The sequence below is a fragment of the Amia ocellicauda genome, chromosome 7, assembly GCF_036373705.1.
Source record: "Amia ocellicauda isolate fAmiCal2 chromosome 7, fAmiCal2.hap1, whole genome shotgun sequence".
NCBI lineage: Eukaryota > Metazoa > Chordata > Actinopteri > Amiiformes > Amiidae > Amia > Amia ocellicauda.
The window spans coordinates 33184818-33210644 of NC_089856.1; the positions used below are offsets into that span (position 1 = coordinate 33184818).

Consider the following 25827-nt stretch of genomic DNA (forward strand, 5'->3'; position numbering starts at 1 on the left):
ACCACAGACACACTTGACCAACTTGATGGCAGCTTTCGGTCTGCCAGTGAATTCAGCCTTAAAGTGTTATGTCTTCAGTTTGGTGGGCGGTTTAAAGTTTTGATTAGGTCTGAGGCAAAGTCTGATTGACTAATGCATTGTAATAGAAAACAAATGTTCAAATTGCTTGATTAATCAAGTCCCTCATACAGACTAGTCTTGAAATTTGCAATGTAACTAATTATAGCAGTAATTTTACAGTGAAGTCATTGCAAATAAAAGGGAATGTCCTTAAACACCAAATGACTGCCAACTGTAGCTTGTGCATAACCAGTTTCCCTAGCAGACTTGGAATGTTTATATATCCTTGTTGGCATCAGAATTTATATATCTATGCAATATTTCAGCATAATCATGATTAAATGTTAATAGCCTAATCCTGGGAAATAAATCAGATGCAGCCTGAAACTGGTGATATTCTTTCCAGATTTTCTCATTTAAGGTTAGACGCCAAGGGAGTTTTTCTGCCTACATGGCTGAGCATCCACCTCTCCACAGAATCGACGTCTGTTTCCAGGTATCGTTGGTTTTGTGTTTAATGGCAAACAGCTACACTGAGTGGATTCAAAGAATACATGCCAGATCTGTAACACTGCTGTGAAATGTTTTCCTTAAAGCGGTAAGTACCAAGTAAAGGAGAGAGTTCCAGTAACTGATGATTTGTAATCTGTACATGTAGATTGTGTGAAAACAACAAAAACAACCCTGATCAAGTAAGATGCCTGCTTCACACAAGGGTCTCCAGTTTTAAGGGCACATACAAGCTTACAGGACCACAGTAGCTAATAGAAGCAAGAACGTATTTATGGATGCTTTAAAAAGAAACATTAAAATAATAAAATGAAAAACTGCAGACATGTTTGGATATTGAGCAGTCTCTAAGCTAAATAGTCACAGCCTGAGAAATTATGTTTGGCAAACACACTAATAAATAGACCTTGTCTAGCAACAACAACAACAAAAAAAAAAATAGGAAGATGGTACATTCTCAGATCTTCAGTGCTATGGATTGGTGCCCTAAATGTTGGCTAATTTCCATGTGGATTTCTTTTGCCATATTCTACATGGAACAGATTAGCAAACATCAAACTGAAAATAAGTGCCCTATTCCTTGTGTATTGCAGTGATACATTGATTGTAACATGCTAAACTAATGTACTTTAAACATTTTGCACAGCTCGTCTTTGCCTCACCAGTTTGATGTGCTGGATGGTGGCTTCTCGAGACACATCCATCTGGATGTAGATTCCTGTGGGGAGGAGGAAGTCCATTGTAATGCAGACATCGTTCTCTAGCTGGGAATCCACGGCCCATATGTCCAGGATATCCGTCATGGCGGGAGGCATTGTGGGAAATGGACTCCAGGACAATCATATGGACCTAGAATAAAAATATTTAAAAACTGTAAACCAGCCTGCAGTGTACATTCATATAGTATATAGATACTGATGTATGAATACATCCAAAAGGAAGAGAGGAGAGAAAAAAAGTATCCCCCCCTAAAGGAGGGGCAGTGTTTGCAGCTCTCCTAAAGGAGAAGTGAAAGAAAACAAGTGGATGAATGGCTAACTGCTTCAGTGGTCAATAAAACCAACAGAACTTCTTGTTTTTCCTTTCAACAGGGGCTACAAACTGGTTGCCCAACCCTGAGAGAACCATTCCTCTTAACAGGCAGTATTCTGTGCTGGGGAAGAACAAAAAAAAAAAAAAAAAACCCGTGACTTAACGCTATATATCCGTCAACATTAATGTCAACAGGGCTGTACAATAAGTAATTGTACATTAGCTGGGGAAGGGGAAACTACATCTCGGTGCCTTTTCAAACAAAAGATAGAATGCCAACACAAACCCATCCATTGGATGCACTTTAAATTTAAGTAAACCCATCCTACTACAGTAAACAGCAACAGGAACATAAAATTAGAGTATGAAGCCGATCCAAGTATTGAACTATTGAGGAATGCATGATGCCATTAAAATTTTGGTCCCTATGATTGTCCTGCAAAACAACCTGGTTCACTCCCCTGCTCTGTGCAGACATTTATTCTGTAAATAAATGAATTGTGTAGGAAAGCTATTAACATTCTGCTATAATTAAAGAAACTGAAGCTGCCCCCCGCCTCCCACCTTCCAATTTATATGGAAGCTGTTATACAGTATTTCTGCATTCTCTAAATTAATCATGGTATAATTAGGATATTGTAGGGATACAGTGCTGTAATTTAGAGAGCTTCTCTAAAGATAATGTACTTTCAACCCCCTTTAAAAAACAAAACAAAAATCAATGCAGGAGATTGACTGCTAGCTTGTTTAATAACCATTAGCATTAATGTCAGATACATTACAATGTGCAATTAGATAAGTGAGATGTACACATTTCTTACAGAAAGGTTTGCTATGCCAAAACAAAAAACAGTAGTGTCCAAAACACTGTGGCCTACATATGTGGGAGCTGGTACGTTTTTTGATAATGTCAGAATTGCTTTTGAATCCTTATTTTGTTTGAGAGGCGTTAGTGGTTACACTTTACATACATGAGGTATATTTAAGCTCAGGATCAAGTATTAGGAGGCAATAAGAAGTAGATAAAGGAGGCAAGGTGGGGGGGGGGGGTTCACGCAAACATTGAACTAGTCCATTTCTAAAAGTTTTTGTGGAAATTCGGTTTCCAGACAGTTGGTAAATGTTGATTCCAGAAAACGCAGATGGTAATCATGTAAAATCCTATGACTTTTTTGACCAATCTTTTTACGTCATTTCACACAGACTCTTCTTTCATATAGATAAAGACTCAACCCAGAAAGTTTTCTTTCAGCAGCTGACTAACAACCATAAAGGCTTTAAGGTCTACTAGATTTCCCCTCTTTGCACGAAAATTAAAAACAAGGAAGCAGAGCCTCCATTAGATAGCATTGGGCCTTCACTGCATATCGCCTTGCGTCAAAGTCAAACTATTTCATGTAAAATTTACTTACGTAGAAGTTATAAATCTTTTAAAACTTCTCACATTCCTTACACTCATCACCCACAAACCGAGAAATGCCCAGAAGCAGGTTTCCAGGTATCAAGGAACCAATTCAACACGGTTCACAAGTTTTGAATACATGATATTCAGCAAATATCTTTCAAACAAAGGAACAGCAGTTTACCTGTTTACTACGGAATCCCAGAAACCAACAGAGGAACAACAATAACGGCTACAGACCACTCAATTGTCTCTGGATTACAAAGGGAACTACAGAACCTATGACAAGTCAAGACTTCAATGGTCAAAAGAGAACAAGCCAGCTACACAAATCTGCACAGAAACGGACTTTCCAGCAAATGGAGAAATGGAAACCATTGTTCTGTGCCAAGTCAATATAGCCTAAGGAAAACAGTACCAGATGGAGGTTGGCAATAAATGGATTTGTGTTCAGGTGTCCTAGATTTGACACCATGACAGCCCAACTGGCAGAACAGTCTATAACCCCAGTTCAAATGACAGTTTCAGGTTCCGTGCCAATTTTACCAAAGCACAGCTTATCACATATTTTGCACTTAGACCAGACCTAAAGCAGTGGTCCCCAGTCATGGGGTCACACAGTAAAGAACTGAGGTCACAAACCCAGGATACATTTTTATTTAGTTTATTTTAGAAGGGGGATTTTTTTTTTTCCCAAAATGCTTTCAAGTGAAACTATAAAACAGCATTAATGAGCATTGTAACATTCATGGTAGAAGACAAATCCTGACTATTTTGGGGGTGGAGAAAGATCTGCCCGTGTTTAAATGGGGTCACATGGAGCAAAGAATTTGAAAGGCCTGTCCTAAGGGCTTTAATATGCACATTAACCAAAGGGCTACAAAGCACTAAATGTCAGAGGCAGGTTGTCCACATTGGTATTCATGTGGTACTCACAAGAATTATAGACAGCAGTTAATAGTCTGACTATCCATTATGCATATTACCACTCGAGTTTCCTAGAAACTAAGAGCTGTGGTTTGCCACAAAGCTGGAGGAAGAGCAGATTTCCATACGAGTATCTGATACCAGCACAGAGATAATGGTTGAAGGGATGATGTTATTTTCAACAAAGACTTTACATTTGTGCAAAGTATCCCACCTGCAAAATATCTGTAAGGCAAATATTCCAAAATTATATTTAAAAGAATGTTTACACTTCAAAACAAAACTGTTGTTTAAAGTAACCTACATCTATAACGGAATAGAACAGAAGAAATTCAAATTGAAAGTGCTAGGGCAGGCAGTAACAAAGGGCAGCACTAATTCTCAGGTTTAAAAAACTCTCCACTTGAGATTTTCTACACAGGATAATGACAGCATTCCTGATTCAGCATTCCTAAATTACACATGGTTTAGTGGATGTAAACACAGGGATCTGGTTAAGAGAGATGGGCAGCATTGTGAGGCTGCTTACTTTCAAACCTCACGATAACAATCACTCTCCATACTGTACATGGACATCGGTTTAGCCGAGCATAGTTGAAGCCGTGACTCATGCTGTGTTTTCTGTGGGTGTTTCTGTACAGAGTAGAGCAGGGCACTGGAAGGTTTATGATCTGAACGAGCAGTAATTTTCATTTTTACAGCCCAGTGCCGCACAACAACACGTAAAGAAACAGGAATTCAAATACAATAAATCCATGAATCGCTGAAGAGGGAATATTATATTTGCCGATTATTATAGCCCATTTATCCTGTTGACAAGATGAGGTTTCATATAAAAGTGCATTTCGCTGTATGCCAGGTGAAATGCCACAGAGCCCCGCAGTGCAGTGCTGAAGGTATGTACATTGCTTCATGTGGAGATGAATGGCAGGCTGTAGAAGTCCAACAATTTAAATTAAATTGAGAGCAATCTCAATACAGGGACAATACACACCCTATCTGCATTCCATTTTCCTTCAGTGCACCAGACAAATCATTAAATACAAAACCTTTTCCAAGAGGTATAACATTTCCGTCTAAACAGAGGGACGCCAGAGTAAATAACTTGAAGGCGTGGGTTGACTCAATTCCTTCCTTTCAGCCTGAGCAACGTGGTCTACGTAGAAAGGAAATCAGAACCACCGAACACTATTAGATCACATAAATCAATACTAATCTGATAGTCCTAACTCTATTCTCTTACATAGTGTAATCTGCCTTTTTTTTTTTTTTTTTTTTAAACTTCACACCATTATACAGCAGACGGCCACCAATAAACTCAAGTAGCAGGAAGAAAATTAACAACAATGAGGTCCTGGCACAGGAACACACCAACTGCAAGAGCAGGGAAGGTACAATAATGTGTTCAGCGGAGTGGGCCTTTACCTTGAAGTGGGCACTTTATAACTGGTTTGGGTGGCAGGAAGGAGAAAGGCTCTCCGCCTAAAAGCTATAAGGAGACAGTGAAGTCACTTCTGGACTCGATGATGGGCTGAAGCTAGAGAACACCTTGTAGTATCCAAGCAAAGCTAGCCAGGATGGAAGGTGAGGGGGGACAACAACTCGCAGCTTCGGAGGAAACTGAAACAAAGGCAACCTGGGCCTGAGAGCTGCGTGGAAGATTAGTCTAACATCATCAACTTGCATGTCAATCCTGATCCTAGCCTTGTCCTCGTTGGCTGTCCTCCATAAGCACAAGGGACATTATTCCTAATCATACTACGGTTACTTCCACCATTATTTTTATTTACAAATGTGGTACAATTATACTTTTTTCCCCATTGTATTATAACCTTTAAAAAAAATTTTTTTGAACTGTTCAGTATGCAGAATGCATTGCAGCATAAGAGCAGGCTCTGTCTAGCAATATATTCCTTTGAGCAGGGCTCAACATGTCACACCCAGAAAAAGGAGAAGTGCTCTTACACAAAAATAAAATAAAAACAGCATTTACCCTGGGGGAACAATAAAACAGCACAATGCTATAGATATGTGCCACTTCAGCCAATTCCCTGTTGATTCTCTGAACACATGGAATAACTAAAACCATTACTAATACACTAGGGCATACACACTGTGGGGAAGTAGGTTTTTGATTGCTCGTTTTGTTTTTTTCAGGCAGTGGAATCTGTTAAACAAGGTTCTTAATTGAAAAACACAATTTAAAAACACACTTTAGACATACACACTTACTTTTAATTAGAGAGTAATACAATACCTTTTATCCTCATACTGGTCAAATCCAGGTTCTACGGTTAAAAAAAATCTGAGTTTACACGTCTGCATTCCTCTAGTTCGGAATCCACACGCTTTAAATTACCATATCAACAGAGCTCAAACAAAATCAACACAGGAAAATGAATCCTCCCTGCACTCTCTCTCTCTCCATTACACTGTATCCAAAGTTTGTCCTTCCAAAAAACAAAAACACTGCAAGTTGTACACATAAACAGTTCTGCTGCAGTGGAGGGTTTTTCACTGAAGAGGTGTGATTGTGTGTATGGAAAACAAACACTAAGGACTGCATTAACATATCCTTCCAAAGCACACATCTGCTCCCTAGCTTGATTTGCCATAAAACACAGCCTGCACCTACTAAAGAACATCTTGCATTCATGTTTTTATGTAATCTTTCAGTTAATGTTTAATTATACACAGAATATACCAGATCTCTTGCGTCGATCTAGACTCTTTGCCTTAGTAAATATCTTTCCTTTGTTCTTAATCTTAATGCAAATATTTTAAGAGAACGGTACACCCATATTAAAAAGGAGGAGGAACTTTGTGGCAGTTCTGAACAAAACAATGGACTTAGTTACATTGACTTTACACATTATTCAGAAAAACAAAGAAGTTTTACAAAGTTAATTGGATCTAGTGTACAATTTGGAGGATTTGGGATTTTTTTTTTTTTAAAGTAGTATAAACTTTTGAATAGGTTACAATAAATGTTCACAAAGTAAAAACTAGCTGCAGACAAATGTGTCAGTATCTCAAAGAACGTCTTAAATAGACATAATATGTTATGATGAAACAAAAGGTAATATCACAGAAATAGACTTCCTGCAGTTGATCTGGGACTCGGTCATCCACAATGCTTTTGAACTCCACAGAAAAAGTAACTAGCCTGTACCTTTAAATAGGAATGCAAACCTCTGAATGCAATTTGAGTTTTTAAAATCAAAAATCATCTTTATTTTCCATAACCTGGGGGTCCCTCTAGCTTACACTGGAGTTCATGAATGAAGGAGATAATTGGTTCTTAAAGTTATGGGAGCAATAGCAGGCCTTGCTGGGAACCACTGGGCGATATCGCTCTGACAGAAGGCGGAGTGACACTGTTGAAGCAGGCACTTGTCACAGCCACGGGACAGCCATGAGCATGAGTCACTCAAGAAGGACCTCTGCCAGAGTGCAAGCGCACAGCGCAGTGACTAATTCACCACACTTGGAGGGCTGCTGAAAGGAGGCCAAAAGAGCCATCTGGATGTCAAAGATTAAAACACACTAGGAATTTCAAACAGCTATCCTATAATAGGAAATGTTACTTGGACTATACTTTATCCCAAATATTAGGTGTACGGAGTTGGCTTTCAAATAACACAGAAGTCTTTCAACAGTCTGGTTTACAAGAGAAAAGCGTGCAGAGCAAGCTACTGCAGTATACGTGTACTTTCATCAGAGCAGCTTCACCTCTGGTACTGCAGACAAACCACTGCTGACAGTGAGGGGTCGCAATGCGTAACAGGTTAACCACCAAAGGGTCTCGAACAGCACTGCAGATTACTTTGCAAGATTTTCCTGGACAGTTGTTGACAAAGAAACAATTTGCGGTTTAGTAGCATTTTCTCTAACCTGCTTTGAAAAGTGATTTGTTTGCTATTAAAAACTAAAAAGGACATTTAAATGTGTCTGCAATTTAAAAGTAACTATTCAGGGATTATAGCTTTTTACAGTACTTGATTAAGAAACGGGCATGGTAAATTAAACGCTATAAAAATGTCAAAAGCTAGCCTATTTTATAGTCAAACTTTTTCTTTCAATGAACTCGTACAAGTTTTGCAATGTGTTGTGTAAGGATGGAATGCTACATTTAAAAACATTAAAAAATAAAATAGATGTGTACAGCCATCAAAAGGTTACAACTGGCTAAGGCCTAAAATGGAGACTGAGTGAGCTGAACACAGTAAACAATATCGTACTGTGTGCGGCAGACGAGATCTGTCCACAATAGCCTTCTGTCAAACCACAGCTTATCACGCTGTCAAATAGCAGCAATTCAAGTTACAGCACAAAAATACCTTTGTCCGACTGCTTTTCAACTGTGTCAACAGCATGGGTGCAAACTCAACAGTATATTAAAGATGAGCAACTATTTTGGTCTCAGAAGCACAAGTTGGAAAAACAAAGGCAAAATTCTGTACATTAAGCATATTGGAAAAAAATATTTTCTTTACTTTTCATACATACTATCATCTGCGTCGTCTTATTATGATTATTCATTCATTAGCAGAAGCCCTAACACAGGGCAACTTAGTTCTCACAAGAAACGTATTCAAAGCATTATAAAGTGCAGTAAATACAAAAATCCGTGAAAAATACAATATATACACAGCCTAGTACAAGTGATATCTTCCTCCAACAGCATTGATAATGCTCAGCTTGACCGTCACCCCGATTTCCTACATTGAGGAAGTATATTTTAAGTGCTACCAGGGAAAAACACTCACAATCAACAGTATTATAAAAAACTAAATAACATTTAACCCATCCTTCAGACCATACTTAAAATTGTGAAAGGGCACTTCAGAATTCAGGTTGCCTCCACCTAGGACTAATTTAAGAAACCACCTCTCAAAAAACAGCCATTAAGACCACTTAGGATGCTAGACTGCCGTGATGGATAATGTACACGTAAGTAAAGTAGAATCTTACTCAATGCGAGTCGCACTGAATGTACTTTGAACTTGGAAGGCAGATTAAGAGTTAAATCACCCTGAATCAGTCTTTAAAGGAGTCAGACAATGCAAAGCAGAAGTTCAAAATCTGCTTTAAAAGAGTCATGTTTCCATCTTGCATCAATAGAATTTGTCACCATTTAAACATCAGCACAAATACTTTCAGAATAAGGAAGATCAGAGATAACATTAACAAAGTAATTGTATTTTTTATTTCAATTAAATACCCATGCCTGATGGAACTACCCAACTAAATGAAATGCTTCGCTTTGCTCGGTGTATAAATACATGCAGACTCGTTACAGCCATGACAAGGAATTGAGTCAATGCAATCCACAAAAATGGCTCACTCTTAGAACTAGCAAGAGCAAGCAAGCAAAAAAACAAAACCTATGCATCATCAGGTAAACATTAGATCTTTGCTATGTAGGACATTCATTTCTAAACTATTTTTGTTTCTAAAGTACTAAAAAAAGTATACATAGGATGTTGATTTGACTAACTGCCCATCATATTGTGAAAGTGAAAGGAAAACAAAATAAATATTTGGACTACTTAAGTCTAAATAACAGACCCCTTTAACTACTCAAAGTACAAGGAAGAGCTTAGGTGAAGCAGGAATGAAAAAACACAAGATCATTCATTTCCTTTTGCAGAACGCACACAAACACAAGAGAAAAGCAATTTGTCAGTGCAAGGCGTACATGCAAATATATACATTTTTTTTGCAATTTCTGTGGGCAATACGGAGTAACGAAGTACAATTCCAGCGAGGTTCTCTTCCTGTTCCAAGGTAGAGTGCCACAAGTACAGTGAATGCTTTGTTTTTTCTGGCATCAGTTTAACATGCCTCAAAATAACCTAATACAAAATATTGACACACTAGGCCTCATGGGGTTGAAATGAAACCTGAAATGTATGGTTACCCAACATATAGGCTATATGCAAACTGTTATATTTTTTAGGTTATGCATAATTAAATTCTTTTTTTTTTTTTAAATGTCCTTTGGAAGCTGTAGGAGCAAGGGCCAAGAAGTCAAGAATAAATATTACAAACATAGAGGCTTGGAGGAATAACTGCCCCAGTATTTCCCTTAAAATTGAGAATACAATTTTGAATTTGTAGGTAGAATGTTCCCCACAGTTTCATTTATATCCATGCATTCTTCTGTAATGCAAATCTAGATGTAAAAAGTAGTTTACATCATAAGTTTCAGAAGCTATTGAAAATAAGATCTGCTTGATTTCCTTTCAGTTTGCAAGAATGTTTTTCATTGCAATCTGAGAATAATAATAGCAGACAAATGTTCTAAATTCAACACTATTTTGATTTGAAGTTCTAATTATTCAGTTAACGACAAGCCCAAATCATGGTCCGCAATTCCCTCACATCTATAATCCTTAACAGTGAATCAGAACGTTACGTAACAGTCCGTAGTGTAGTGACCTCTAGTACAAACAGCCTAGTCTAGTTAGAATATATATCAAGGTCTTCCATTTCAGTGTAAAAGCAGACTGCATGGCTGTAAGTGTTGACTGGGTTAGACCAACAACTGAGGGCCCCATCTGCTCTACAGGGACAAAGATCTAACTTCTGAATTCTCAACTCCATTAGAAATAGCCTGGTTTTTCAACAAATCCCCAAATGCTCAATCCACACCCCACCTAGCAGACAACATGCAAATCACGCCTGCATCTATTTTTACTCTCATTCGGGTGCCTTCTCAAAGACTTACCCACGTAAGCATGTTTCATGGAATGATTTATATAAGGAGGTGCATGAAGCCAGCAATCCAAAGCTGAGGCATAATGTGAAACAAATGTTGCTTTTTTGTGTGTGTGCTCTTTGTGCTAATTTTGCAAAGTACTCATTAAATGACAGGCGTGTGCCGAGGAGTTTTGGTACAATAAACTAAACCAGACTGGTTTGATATGCCTGTGTTGGCTGATCTAACTGTAATTGCTTGACTGTCTGCCCAGTAATACTGCGCCAAGCAACAGAAATGCTGCAGTCTGCTTTGAAAATGTTGGAACAAAATTCTTTAGTCCATTTTTATCCCAAAATTCTAGGACTTCCAGAGTGACTTGCAAATGCAAGGTCAAATTACCCTTTTAGGTTTAAATTCAAAATATTTATTAGAAAACGCAAGCTTATGTATGTTTCATGGAACTAAGCAACATGACTTAATAATAACTAGATTCTAAAACTTAGTTAAAACATGTAACAGTTTGCAGATCACAATATGCTTATGTTTACCGTAAAATAAACGATAGGCTAGACGTGGGATAAAAGAACCAAACCATTAAGATAAAATATAATTAAAATCCATAATGTTCCAGAAAACTGAAAAGCCTCAAGCTGATGTGGAATCATGTGTGTAATGTAATCATAACTTTTTGAATCTGTGGCTTTACAGAGTATGTCTAACTTCAGAGTATCTGTGCAGCCACAGCCCTATTAGTTTAACCCTCTAAGAAAGCAATAAAGTCCTCCACATAGAATCCCTCATTTGAGCGGCATATAATGTAGTGCTTCACCGTTAAATTATAGCTATCCGATTACAATTAATGAACCAATGCCAGAACCCCTAACGTATAGGCTACATTTAAACAGTGACCTAATCATTGCCTTAATGTAGGACTGTGTGACCTTTCTGCTTTGATATTCAGAGATTAAAAACAAAGCTTGCATATCAAGACATTTGACAAAAATAATGTGTTCTCAAGCAGACATGTGGGGTTAAATAAAGTCTAGTGCAATTGCGCATCTTACCCTAATTTCAACATCACAGAGCACACCCACTCTAAAATGCACATGCTTCCGGTGGAGGCAGTCTGTTATAGGAGAGCTGACATTAGATCATGTTCCTCCTACCTGCTGAAAAGCATCTGCAAGCTAGAAAATATCACAGCTTCCGAGACCTGGTACAACTTGTTACGTGTTAAAATGTACAGCATAAGTTTACGTCAAGGGTTCAATCCCTAGAAAGTGAGTCGGGCCTCCTCCACACTGCTGCGCCTCCTGGATAGCCGTCATAGGGAAAGATCCTCATACAACAGAACACCAGCCCCTGGTCCCAGGCCCGTGTCCCGGAGCAAGCAGAAGCACGCTTTGACATGGGCTGCGTCTCCACTCCCACATTCCTTGGCCGATTAATCCGAGTGTAGGCTTTTTGGCCCAAGATTAGAATTCTATTTTACTACATCTACATTGGTTCAAATTCAAATGGATATCGAGGTTTTAGGAAGAAAAAAAAACTAATTTGTAAGGTGCAGCAGTGACCTGACTAAGACTTTTCCCTTTCTAGGAATTGAACCCTTGACATTTTAAGAACTGTGCGTTTGTAGAAGCTTTTTTAGCAGCTATGAACATTTACAACTTGTTCTTTTCATTCCTAATACCACAGACATTAATTTACAAAAGGCCAAGTTAAAATGTATTGCAGTAGCTAGTGCAAATGGAAAGCACAGTGCATGCAAGTATAGTAAACCTGGAAAGCTTCCTCATATACTACAATAAATTACACAAAGGATTGATTTGAAGACCGTTACTGCACATCAATCTTGTCTGAGATCAATCCTATAATCTATTTTCCTAAAACAAATATATATTTAGATGCCTTAAAATTGGGTATGTAAACAAACAGAAAAAAAATCTTGTGGTTTTCAAACATGATACCATGCTGTATCAAGATTTTAGGTTTCAGATTTAATATGAAGAAAATATATACTTTGCTCAGACATTCAAGCTCTGAAGTATAGAACAGAACAGACTGGCAGTAGTTCCTCAAAGGTCTCCAGACGATTTCAAAAGATTTCCTGTTTTTTTCTAAAAATGAACAAAACTGGTGTAAACTGACTCAGGGCCTGGAGACTGGACCTTGTGCAGGCCTTCAATGACTGACAATGGCCACAAAACGTAATAACGCAGCCAGTTTGAATCTGTTAACTGTCACTTAATGGCACATACTCCACCATCAATTTATTTACTGCATTTGATTCATACCTTGTGGCTGTCACTGGAAAACGCTCAGTATGCCATGTTGCCTTCACTACTTAAAAATACTTCAAGCACTAGAGTACTTAACAGTGAATGCAGCATTACTTGCATCCAAATGAGTCATTTGAAGAATTTAGTGCTAGATGTTTTATTAGTAAGGAGGAGCTAAAGCTTCAAGAAAGAAAGGCAGTGATGCGTTTTATGCAACAAAGTACAGAGCCGAGCAGCTCAAAAGCTCAATCAGAAAGTGAAAGTATTCAGTACCTCCCCCCACACTTAATTGTTTCTCATGAGATCAACATACAGCACTTAAGCCTTGACAAGTATACTTACAGGTATGCATGGCATTACAAATACCCTTTGACATGACCAGCAGTCTGTAAACCTTAAATATAGATAAAGAATGCCCGACTATAATTTTAAATAAAACACACTTTCACTTAATCGGAGTGGGACTTGGGATAAAGAATACATTTTGTATTTTGATCAGGTTGTACTGCATTTATTTCCCACCATTTCGGTCACAAACTATTTTAAAACTATGATCTTGCTCTAACAATTCTGACAAATTGTATATTGCATTTTCTTGGTCTAACTGTATTATGTTCCTTGAAAGGAGTATATTTCGTGGCAAATATAAATTGCCTTGGGTAAGGGCATCTGCTAAGACAGAAGTACTAATAATCAGCATACAATGGAGGACAGAAAATCAGGTGCACTGAAGACAAGACTGTGCCTAATGAGAACAAACCCAGCTGGAGTTCTCACCCACTTTCTATTCTGATGTAAGGAAATAGAGCACATTACCTGCTGACAGAAACTGCTGAAAAACTCAGAACTGTGTGAGGAAAACACCAATGCAATGCTGACAGGACATGAATGCACATAAATGTACATCACAAGATGCATACCCAGATTTTAGATGGAAGCCTTTTAATGCAAGTTTAAGCTACCCAATCAAACACATTATAAATAAAAAAAAAAATCTGAGCATGGCACTCATTTTCATCTAGGCCTTACAAGCAACTGTTCAAAGACAGCATTGCATGTGACCATTCACCTGACAGTTTGCCACACTAGTCCAACATTGTTGAACAGTAGAAAGACTGCAGTGTAGAGGCATATTCATTTATTACACTAAATTGAAGGTTGGTGAGAAGATTTGACTCTGTGGCAATGCATGTGCAACCACCTGGCCAACTGATAGTCTTCCAGGAGCTAAGCATGCACCAACACTGTCCACACTACATCCTGAAGTGCCAAGGCATGTCTGAGCTACAAAGAGGAGATTAGAACTATAATGGTTAATTTGATTAATTTAAAAGTAGTATACACATGACACAGGAAAACATTTGTAGCAGAACATCTAATGCTTTTCTTCCAAACTAATTTAATAATGAAGCATGTAATGAGAAAACAACAATCTCCTAACATAAGCATGACAGGATATCCCATGATTGTATGGAGAATTAGCACACAACACAGGACATGACATTTCTCACAAGAACTGCACCATGACTCTTAATGGCACTATTGTGTACTGGAGAACAAACCCCACAGGTGTCACTTCTGTCAAGATTTACCATCAGGGTAACTGTGTGAGGAAACCCAGATCAAAGCTGCACAAATGTGTGGGTGTACGCAATATGTAATGGTCACAAGTTTGAGATTTACAACATCTACACAACAACATCAGCATCCTTAAATAACTATTTTAACACTGCAGTCTCAGTTCCTTTCTGCATTTAACTGAAAAGCACTATTAAACTTATAATAATTGTCCATAATCTTATTTTTTCACATGATCTTTTTAAATATGCCGTGTGGGTATTAGACACAAACACGCTGAGACTTAAACAACGGTTCTCACAAAACTCTTATTGTGACTATTTGAGGCTACAGGACTTACAACTCTCCCTTCATGATTTCATCATGAGTTTTCTAGAAGAGAGTAGTGTTATTGGATGCAAGTACTGGTATGCATGCACATTGTTACATTGGATGGATTAGTGTAAGTTTTTTTTAAGTCAAAAAATACTATAAATGATGATAGTAAAATAATAAAACCAGATCTGCTCCAGTGGATTAGCACATTCCTGGTATCTAAACTTTGGAAGCACAGTGATAATCCCATCTGATTAACACTGCAGCCACGTCTGGAGCGGCTGACAGCACGAACATATGATCAATCCATGGCCTGATTCGTCAACCATGACCCAACTCCAGCGAGAATGGCACCGAAGGGGCACCAGCGTCTGCAGTTTCTGAGCGGTCAGGATTAAAAGAGGATCAACTCAGTCTGGCATTAGATGACTGGGCTGTTTTGTCACAAATGTTGCTATTATTTACTTCCCAAAATACAGCAACCTGCTTTGATTCCTACCTTTAAGCAAGGATGCTCCACACGCCAATAGCTTTGTGCAAGCACCTACAGTCTTACAGCCAAAACAGTGAAACAAAGTGTATTGTCAATAACACCATGCAGAGCATACTCTGAACTGGCCATAGTGAAGTCGGTCTTTCATCCGTTGACAGTTAGAAGGAAAAAAAAAGTAAAAAGTTTGTCAAAAAAAATATGAAAGTGCACTGGTTTCACTTGTTAGAATAATTTGTATTGGCATAAAAAGTTTTTGATATAGCTGTCCTAAATTGCTAATATATACATAATTAAGTTAGGACTTAAGTTCTAGTGTGCATGCAAAGACCCCTGGGGTTGCTGACAGTCGATCCTGATCAAATGGCAGTGTTGACGCAACACCACCGATCATGAGCAAATGTACCGATGCATTTGATCCGGATCAGAAAGTGTAAAAACGCCTAATTACAACAGGCAGAGAAGAACACCGTCGCCCTCATTACAAACTGATAACTGCGGGAGTGCTGCCTCTCACACCACCACCAAGTGTGACACCACACCACCCTATTTAGGCTGCCTGGGCTACAGCTGTGTGGGAAAGAGAAGCCAGACCTTAATGATCGTTTTAAACTGCAGGTGGTTTGTTCTGCTTTCAGAGCATAAAGAGAACCGCCATTACAAACACAAATGCAAGGTCAAAACATGTCATCAGTTCAATAATAGCTTCATTGCACACTGCATACGCACATCTTAAGTGGTATGCCTCACAACACAACAGAACTCTGTAGTGACAAACATGACTGGGCAGAAATTAGGAAGAAAACATTTTTCCAGCAGGAGACCATAATTAGGCTACCTCTCATAGATACTGGAGATTCTGTAAATCCACCTTTCTTTTAAGTAGAAAAAGGGTATTCAAAAATAGATGTACTGAAGGAATTGTAACTTTACTAACAGAAACCTCAAGCATTAGGCCTTCTATGGAGATGCAAAACTTAATTTGAAAATGACAGGTAATAAACTTAAGATAGTTTCAGACTTCTCAAAAAGTATCTCAAAACAAATACAAACAAAACAAATCTAAACACACAAGTGAATGTATAAGTTCAGTAACTCCCCCTTCTACTCTTCAGGTATTATTTATTAAAATATCACCATTTGATCTTTACATGTTTTAACCTCTTGGCCACAGGCTTTACTTCAGAGAGGTATCATGATCCCTTACATTAAAACTAACTAGAAGCAAAAATCATGAATTCTTACATCTTTCATAAAAATGCAGACTCCCACTAGCAGATATTACACTGAAGGAAAAAAATTCCAAATTGCAATCTTCAAACATATGAGAATTAGGAGAGGGACTTCTCCTTAATTTTATAGTTGAATACATTTTTACATAGGCAAGTTGCTCTCACACTCCCTCTCCCTCAGCCTCTTACCTGATTTCACCTTGAGATGTTTATTTCCTGTAACACTCCTCCATGTTCACAATGTCAAGGACAGCAGATTTGTTCAGCATCTAAAATTAAATGAATAAGCAAATAAATTCGAAGCACAAGCTCCATTAAAATTAGAAATGAATTTCACCAAATTGAATACACACCCACCGACAGAGCAGCAATTCACATTCAAGTGTGTGCTTATGTATTCCAGGCACACCGTCTTCCCTGAATAGAAATACACGCTGGGGAGAATATAGACGGGAGAAGAAAAAAGGCTCTCTGCTGCACAGTGTTTGATCTGTAAATAACAGCTTTAAAAGCATAGTGATCTTACCTGTGTGCAAGTCTAAATAATCCTGGAGCCAGGTTTTCTGTACTGTAGTGCAAGAATTGATCCGTATTCAATGCACACCACAGTCAACTATGTAGCTCTCCCCAGCACATGCTATAGTACTACTGTAAGTACAGTAACTCGGCTACTCTGGGAAGCACAGGATTTCCTAATTGGTGATGTCATTCCCAAGGTCACAAAAATACAGCAGTGCGAGATTTGTTATTGAAGACGGTTCCAATTATGGATGCTACGACTGGTCCTTTTCTCACAAACAAAAACATCTGCCCACAATAAGGCTTCTCAAACCATTAGCTTAAGTACAAACGTGGATACACTCACACACACACAAAAAAAACAACCATTTGCATTGTGTAAACACAAAACCACACAGACCCGAAGATAATGCGATAAGATTGCTGACAATGCATGGAGAGCACAGAAACAAGCACATCCGTAAAATCAGACCTGCAGCGTACAACAAACACACAAAGCATCTCCAATACTTCCACAACAGAGAAATGCACTCTTCAATAATTTAGGTTCTCTCGAAGAAGCACCATATTTACAGGCAGAGATAAGTGCTGGTTAATATTTTAAAGCCAAACAGGTAGCTACGATTTGCAAGTCAATAGCTCAAGGCAACTTGATGCTTGGAGTTCTCTTTTCAGAAGTAAGAAAAATATTTTGAAATACATGAAGCCCCCCCATCGTAAATAGAAGACAGACTATTCTGAATTAATATGGAGCATGATACATTCCTTCCTGTGAAAAATAAGTATATTACCCCCACTCCTTCCCTTCAGGTGATGTATCAGAGTGGTACTGACAGCTTAGTCTCAGCACAATTTCCTTTCAGGCACTAAAACTGTTCAGTGCTACTTTGTTTTGAAGATGGGGATATATAAAAATAAAAGTCTTCCATGTGTACTGTGAAACAAAGAAACCAACAACTTTTTTTAGTATTTACATCTGCATTCTCCTACAGGCAAGATGCATTATCTTGTACAGAAGGGTGTGACTCTGGATGGTAATTAAATAGTCACCAAAACATGCAGTGCAGGCAGACTGCTTCAAATTCATCAGCAAAACAAATAGCAAATTATGTTTTATTAAGTAAATTAAGTAAATATTCTCATTCCAAGACCAAGAAAATAAACCACACCCACAACATACAAGACAAAACTATGGTAGATATGCTCAAGAACCATTTAGGAAACATATAGATTTAGTTTCTACAGAATAAATTATCCTTGTCATATACTTGAATAAGCCTGAAGCAAAGAAATCTAAATTGTGTGAATCTCACAGCTAATGAGTATAGTGTTAAAATACAGATTCTAAGAATGACAAGAAGCATAAATCTTGAATTGGGGACTTCACAACTGAGGTCAACTTCAACTGATATATTACAGACTGCACACTGCTACCCAACAGAAGTTAGGTATTAAGAAATAGTGGAAGTAGATTGAGGAAACAAATGTTAAAATTGTAATCTCTTCACACAGAGAGACTACAGTTTACACAAGGATATACGAGCTTTTGTTATGAAGATATTCAGAGGAAGAGAGAATGATAAACATGTCTTGCAATAATTTAAAATGTATAAAAAAGGTAAAACACAGAAGTTTATTTTCAACATCACTGCATTAGAAATACATCTGAAAAATAAATCAATGAGTATTTGGTAATTGTCCAAAAAGAAAAAAAAGAAAAGAAAAAAAAACCTGTCCATGACTTGTGGCAAACCTTAATTGACAGTTGTTTGATGTCACTACTACAGTTACTCTCTCAAATACTGGTATATAACAAACCTTTGGTTAGCAAGGAATTTCACAATGTGTGGCCAAACTGCTACATACACATTTTTTGAAAAGTCAGCAGATCACTAAACAACCATCTCTTAGACTAATGTGCTTTATGTGGGGAAAATGGTGAAGGATCAAGCTCCAAATGGACCTTCTTTTGGCTCAATGCGGTTCTCTAAGATTGACAAAAATGCATTAAACTGTACTTTATTTTGTTGGCATCTAGAATCTGCATTTCAACTTTTTTCACTTCCTGAATATCTGAAGTTGCTGTCTGAATTAGAGCAAGTTACAGTCAGGCCATACAGGGGAGCCCGAACGAAGGCCTGAATCGTAGGTAAAACTGCAGTTCATTTCTAGCGAAATTTCCCAGGGAATGAGCAGGCAGAAAAAGGCCATGGCTCTGCCTCTCGCTAGTACAGGGGTCACTTACCCTGCTCCCGGACCAGGCTATGCCTTCCTGCATTTTTCATTCCTACTAATTAGAAGTAATTGGGTTCAATAGGAGGGAACAAATATAGCAGATGTCAGGTGAGAACCAGAGTGGCTGGGCAGCAGAATCCGAAAACAGGCACAGCATAGTGGCCACTTTTTACCTCCATCTGGGATTAACCACACATTTGCATCAATTCCTTACAGATCCTTTGATGGTGTGTTCACTTATACAAGTACACGACATTCCATAAATATTTTTCATCTTGAAAAATATAGATCCTCATACTTCTACTTGCCTCTTACCATACTTTATTAATTGAAACCATGAGATTAATAAAAACAATTTTACTAGTTGAGCACATTTAAATCAGATTGACGGAAATTGATGACTAAGAAAAATGAGTCAACTTTTTATTTTAATTGCAAAATATTTGTGCGCGCATCTCGGGCTGTAGTCTGAGAGCAGCATTTCTTGTTGGTTTATTGGTTAATCTTTCGAATCCAAAGGCAAGCTTCTGAAGACTACAAGCTAAACATTAAGCCACCATAAACCCAAGGGATGGTGCCACATTTCGTCTGTATTCCTTGTTAGCTCTTGCGAAGCTTAAAACAGCACAATTATTTGGCAGGAAGTACTCAAGTAGCTGCCAGTTCCTGCTTCTGTCATGGCTGGTCTAGCATCAGCAATTGTCTGAAAATTCATACGGTTTGAGTTCCTGTGCCCAAGAACTGACCATGGATTTCAGAGCAATACTCCAATGTGTAATAAAGGTTGTTTTTTCGGTCTCAGCTCTCTCGTTTTAATTATAGGATTTGTCAATGATAAACATTCAAAGCTACCAGGAGGAGCTCCTGTAATGTTCCCATCCTCTGTGATTGAGTAACTATTGTGTATTGTGAAAAGTCCTGGAAGGAAAAGTTCAAGTGCACTATATAGACAATAAAGGTGCTTCCACTATGAAAAGCAAAGGCACATCTTAATGAAATATTACATTTTGTAGATTTTGTTATAATGGCCTCATGTTGTTGGGAGTAAGTTAATGACAAAAATATATATATATATATATATACATACACTGAACTAAAACAAGTCCACGATGTGTCAGTTTTGGACTAGTGGGGGTGATTGAACTTGGTAACCTTCAGCCTCCATACAGCTATTAAATAAATGAAAATCAAGGCTGCATTGTGTGTGTAATGATAACATTATTATCATCAGCACAGTAAATCAACAGTCTTGGGACTGAGATTCAATAATAGGATTACTTTTTAGTATATGTCATAGATTTAGACGGATATCCTTTTCCTGCTCAGGATCCTTATACATGTACAAATAAACAATGCAATAGGTTAAAGATGGAGAGTTGTGTTTATTGCTTATTTTATAGTACTCTAAAAGAAATGTGAAACACTTATTTAGCAATAATAAAAACCTCAATAGCTAGAAGAAAGTCATCACTGGGGCTTCATACACAAAGCTGATGGCTGCACTACCCTGGGCCTAAATATAAAATTTCTTTGAAAAACAGCACATTAGAAAATGACTGGTACCCTTTCAGCAGAAATATAATAGTAGCACATCAATAAGTGTGGCTTCTCCTTTTGCTGCTCTACTCAATTAGACTTTAAATGCAGCCCTTTATTACCTCCCCTTAAGAAAAAACAATCACCTAGGAATGCATTTTACACTCACCCAAACCACAGTCTGTGTAAAACTAACTTTGAGCTGTGAATGGTTACTGCAGTCGATGCTGCACAGCTGTATAGTCCCAGTCCATCTCGACACACTTGCTCTCTAGGAAGAACGCTGAGGATCGAGAACACTTTCCTCTTAGGTCGGCCGTACAAAGATGGCACAATATTCAACAGGGAGTGAACAAAAAGCACCAGTTACTCAAGAATAAATGGAACTGTCCACAATCTATAAGATACTGTCTGTGGAAAATGTTTTTACACCTCATATTTGTTTCATGGAGATTTATCATCTAGATACTAAATGGAAGCATAAGTGGTACGCTCCACAAAAAGCGGCATTTACTAGGTTAACTCTCAGTATTCAATCTAACAGACAAGCTGTAATACAGGGCTTTGAGGGAACGCTGGCCAACATTCGGAGGAATTATTGTGTGAATTATTGTTGTTATTCAGTAAAGCACTCTGTGGCAACCCTGCAAAGGGCGCTAGACCAAAAGAAAATTCATCGATTTATTTTTTTTACAGATATGGATTTCTAAAGTCAAGATATTTACAAGAACAATGAGCAATCTGGTTTTGGGAAGGCACAATCACAGATAAGAAAAACACAAAACAAAAGATATTTAATAACATTGGTTAAGTTTTAAATTTGCATGTCTAACTTAATAACAAAGAGGTAAAGCATGAAATTTGGTCCCAAAGTAAGAACAGACTATAGCGCTCCACTTTATTCTGCCTCGCACAGGTGGCATGAAATGGTCACTCCTATAGGCTACAGATTTTCCTTTAAATATTCAAAATCAAACAAAAGCTATGAGGCTGAAATTTGTTTTTGTTATCAGGATGCAAATTGTGTTTTCCTGGGAAGAGATGATGGGATAAAGAGAGGATTCACAATTATCAAAGGACTAACTCAATGTGCTGTGGTGTGCACAGTTACAACTTCCTGTTGAACAGAAAGACTGAACTCAGGACATTGCCCAACTTCTTTTAGGACATGCTTTAATGAAAAGCTTTCCATCTAGACGCTGCAATTTCCTGTACAAAAAACGAATGTGCGATATTAATAGAAAAACTTAATTACCCAACAGAAATGCAGGGTGGAATGAAAAAAAACATAACATTGACATGTCAGTCTCTTACTCGACAAAAAGGATCAGCAGCCTGTGGTCTCTAAACAGGCGAGCGAGTCGAACTCTAAACGAGTTGTTTTGCTTTCAAAGCAGTTTGGTTCCCCGGGGCCTGTGAAGGGCAGCCAGCTGATGAACTCTCCCTGTAGAATGCCAGGCATTCGGCTGTACCGTCTCAGCACTCGAGTGGGTCTGCATTTCTAACCAAGGAACAACAAGAACAAGGGCTCATACTTCAGCATGCGCACACTTTTTACAGATCGTCCGAATCAGGTTCACATATTCCAGGCAAGGCTAACGCAGAGGCCCGTCAGAATGGAAATTGAGAAGCGTTGGGTTCCAGCCTGCAGTTTGATTTTAAAGAGGGGCAGGACACCTACTGACATAAAACAGTGGGTTATAATGCAAAGTCTCCTTTCTGCACCGGAATGCAGTATTACAGGTAAGAGTAAACATTCTGAATATTATCGGTCACAGACCATAAACAAGCGTAAGTCTAAACGACGAGTCAAACTTAAAAACAACAACGTTTATTATTCAAGGTCTCTACCCTTTACTATACACCTGAAACGTGTGTGTGTGTGTATATACACACACACACACACACACACACACACACACACACACACACACACACACACACACACACACACCATAAAAAGCAAAATACTAGCCTAATTGCCCAATTACTTTGCCCTGAAAACCACCTACCCCCATTAGGGCTGTGCGATATGACGATATATATCGTTATGACTATAGAAAAATGTCTATCGTTTCATATTATGCTATATCGTTTATATCGTGTGGTCGCAAATGCCACTCTTTACGGCAGTATTTTTCGTCATTAGGACGCTTTGCGTTCTTCCTGGTTCTTCCACACGTGTTGGATGCGGCAAGAAATGAGCATCAGAAACACAGACAGACATACAGACATGAGGAGAGTGAAATTTTATTTTTTATTAAGATGGTGAATTGGTTCAACAGTTGTATTATTATTACTATTATTATAACTATTTTGTATTAACAACGTGCTGTACTTAAGTAGAATCGAAACGCGACAGTCAGAAATGTCTCCGTCTAGCAGATGTTAATGCGCCACTATAAACCCGGCTGTGCTAAATCTACCTGAATCTGTACCATTTTACAGCACATGTGTTGCGTGATTACTATTACTTGTGTTATTGTTATGTGACAGGAAGTCATAATGTGTATATGTGCTCTGAGGAAGATAAGTCGAAACGCGTAAGCATTATGATGTTCACTTTTTCTCTCATAATAACATTGGTGAATATGGACTGTTTTTAGACTGGAGCTGCTGTCCTCCTTTCCTTGACCGGATAATTGTTCTATATAAAATCCCTGGGATAAGGCACCCCGCATTTAAGATTTATTAAAACTATTGTAACGCCAGCTATTTTAAGACTAATATATATATATATATATATATCCCATAACAACATAACACACGTAATAGTAATCACACAACACTTGCCCTGTAATGTGTTGCATTCTGCATACATTTACCATGACAGCCTGCATGTAGTATTTGTTAGTTTTGCTTATTGGAGTATTTCGTTAATCCTTGTAGTTTGAATGTCTTTGGATAAAAACAAGAAACAGAGATATATACCGTGTATCGCCCAAACTTCTAAAAATAGAGATATTATTTTTAAGTCATATCGTCCAGCCATAACCCCCATTTCACATCAGTACATACCCGTCAACAGTAAACAATTACGCTTTAAAACCAGGCTCCTTTAATATACACAAATCAAGAGGAAATGAATAAGCAACTATATTGTTGAGAATTGAAAAAACTCATCAGGTAAAACTGCACTTTAAGGCATCACTGATTCAGTCCCAGTCAACTTTCATATCCCTTCTAAAATTGTGATCTTTCATCAGGTGCAGCTCAGCCACACTGGGGTTGACCCAGGATCTGAAAGCTTTCCCAGAGTAGAATCAGCTGCTCTACAGACATTTAAACCCTCAGCTGTGAGCTTGGAGCCTTTTGCTTTGGGGGGGGAGGTGGGGGTGCTCTGTCCTAAAAAAAGTAACAGGAAGTTCCAAGTTAAAAAAAAAAAAAAAATGTAATGTTTTGAAAGTGTTCATGACATTAACATCACACAATGGATTTAAATTGATAATCACTGTAAATGTAGCCAAGTTAACTGAAGCTACTTATAGTGGGGGAAAAACAAAAAAAGTACCCAAACAAAGCTGTAAAGTGTCACTAGAACACAACAAAGACCAAGCACAACGTCTTTGTCATGAGCCAGTCTTTTGTATAACTCTACTAATTATCTCTGTCTATGTGTACCTCCACAGAAAAGAAGCGAGGTCCACAAATACCATGAATTAGTGGACAAGCTGTAAAGAGGAACTAAAAAAGCACATGGTTTAATCAGTAACCAAGTGTCCACATATAGCCTTGAGCATCCACCCACAACCCCCCTCCATACACCCTCTTCCTCCACCCTCGTCATCAGCAGGGGCTTGCACTATTAATAGTGGGAATTGTTCCACTGACCTTTAGGTTTAAATAAAAAATAAAAACAGCACAATGAAACCATAGGGACAAATGGCATGTTAATAAGTTACCTTTCTGTCCTGACAGAACAAAGGTTTACACAGGCCTGTCTGCACACAAACTTTCCATAAGCTCCCCCCTGCCAAGATCAAACTCCACCTCAAGAGATCTAATCAGAATCTCATGGAAGATCCTGCACTTGGACAAAATGAACACGTCCCTGGCTTTCAGCTAGGCGCAATTTAGCAAAAACTTAAATGCATTGCTTTGGATTCCATTAAGAGGAATTTGAACTTCCAACTGAAATGACTGTCCTTAAACAATGATGTGCAAAAAAAAAAAAACACAGCTGACCTCAGAGAAAATGTATTCTATTTCCAGTATATTGACCTTTCAGGGAGAAAAAAATAATAATCTTGGACTATACAATGCATTTGAAAATGACCGGGTGTTATTAGTGACTTCCTGTATTATAAGCCTACGTTTTGGGTTTCACATTGGCCCTTTATCCACCAGTGTTCTATACAAAAACATGGCAACAGTACATCCAAGTTCCCCCTTATCTACACAACCTTTAGTACTACATTTTGATACGAGCTCACAATAAGTCATGGGAAAGAAGAATGGAATAATATGTGGGTTGTCACATTAGTAACATTTTCTCTCAATACTACAGGAAAAGTCCAACCCAACAATTTGTTGATTAGAGGCTGTAAGAGTTTAAGAATTTCTTGCATAACATGTGTCACTAACGCTTTTGAATAGATTTGCATGATCCTGAATACAACTTTGCACAGTTAATGCACTTTTTATATAAAAATGGAAACCAATGTGAATGCACAGTCACACAAAAATGTCACAATCAATTAATTAATTGAGAAAAAGGGTAAAATACTAATAACCACAAAAGTATTTCTTTATTGCGATTTAAAAGGGATCACAGCTGAGGTCGATCTTTAAAAGCCTAATTTACCTCATTAAGGACCTCATGGGAGCAGAGAGTACTACATCTGAGAAGGAGTCTATTTTCTGATGCACATCAAAGCTGAATGTCCACTGCAGTTCAGGAGACCACAAACAAAACAAACCCATGCAATTAAACTCATTAGGACCTGAAGAGTCTTCGATTAACAATGACCTACTCCGTTTGCAGTTTCCCTTTTAAGTACTAA

General features: G+C 38.1%; 1 protein-coding gene across 2 annotated transcripts in view; it reads right to left on the reverse strand.

Moving 5' to 3' along the window:
• pik3cb (phosphatidylinositol-4,5-bisphosphate 3-kinase, catalytic subunit beta) overlaps nt 1-25827 on the reverse strand; it is a 62032-nt gene that overhangs the window by 29240 nt on the left and 6965 nt on the right. The window contains exons 2-3 of one of the 2 annotated variants that reach the window (XM_066709278.1): nt 16724-16803; nt 1233-1419 (exon numbers count right to left, since the gene is read on the reverse strand). In XM_066709278.1, coding sequence (XP_066565375.1) covers nt 1233-1385 — 153 coding nt within the window. In that variant the 5' untranslated portion in view covers nt 1386-1419; nt 16724-16803. Of the gene's footprint in view, nt 1-1232; nt 1420-6188; nt 6339-16723; nt 16804-25827 lie in introns of those variants that run through there. The other variant, XM_066709279.1, reaches the window with a different exon arrangement.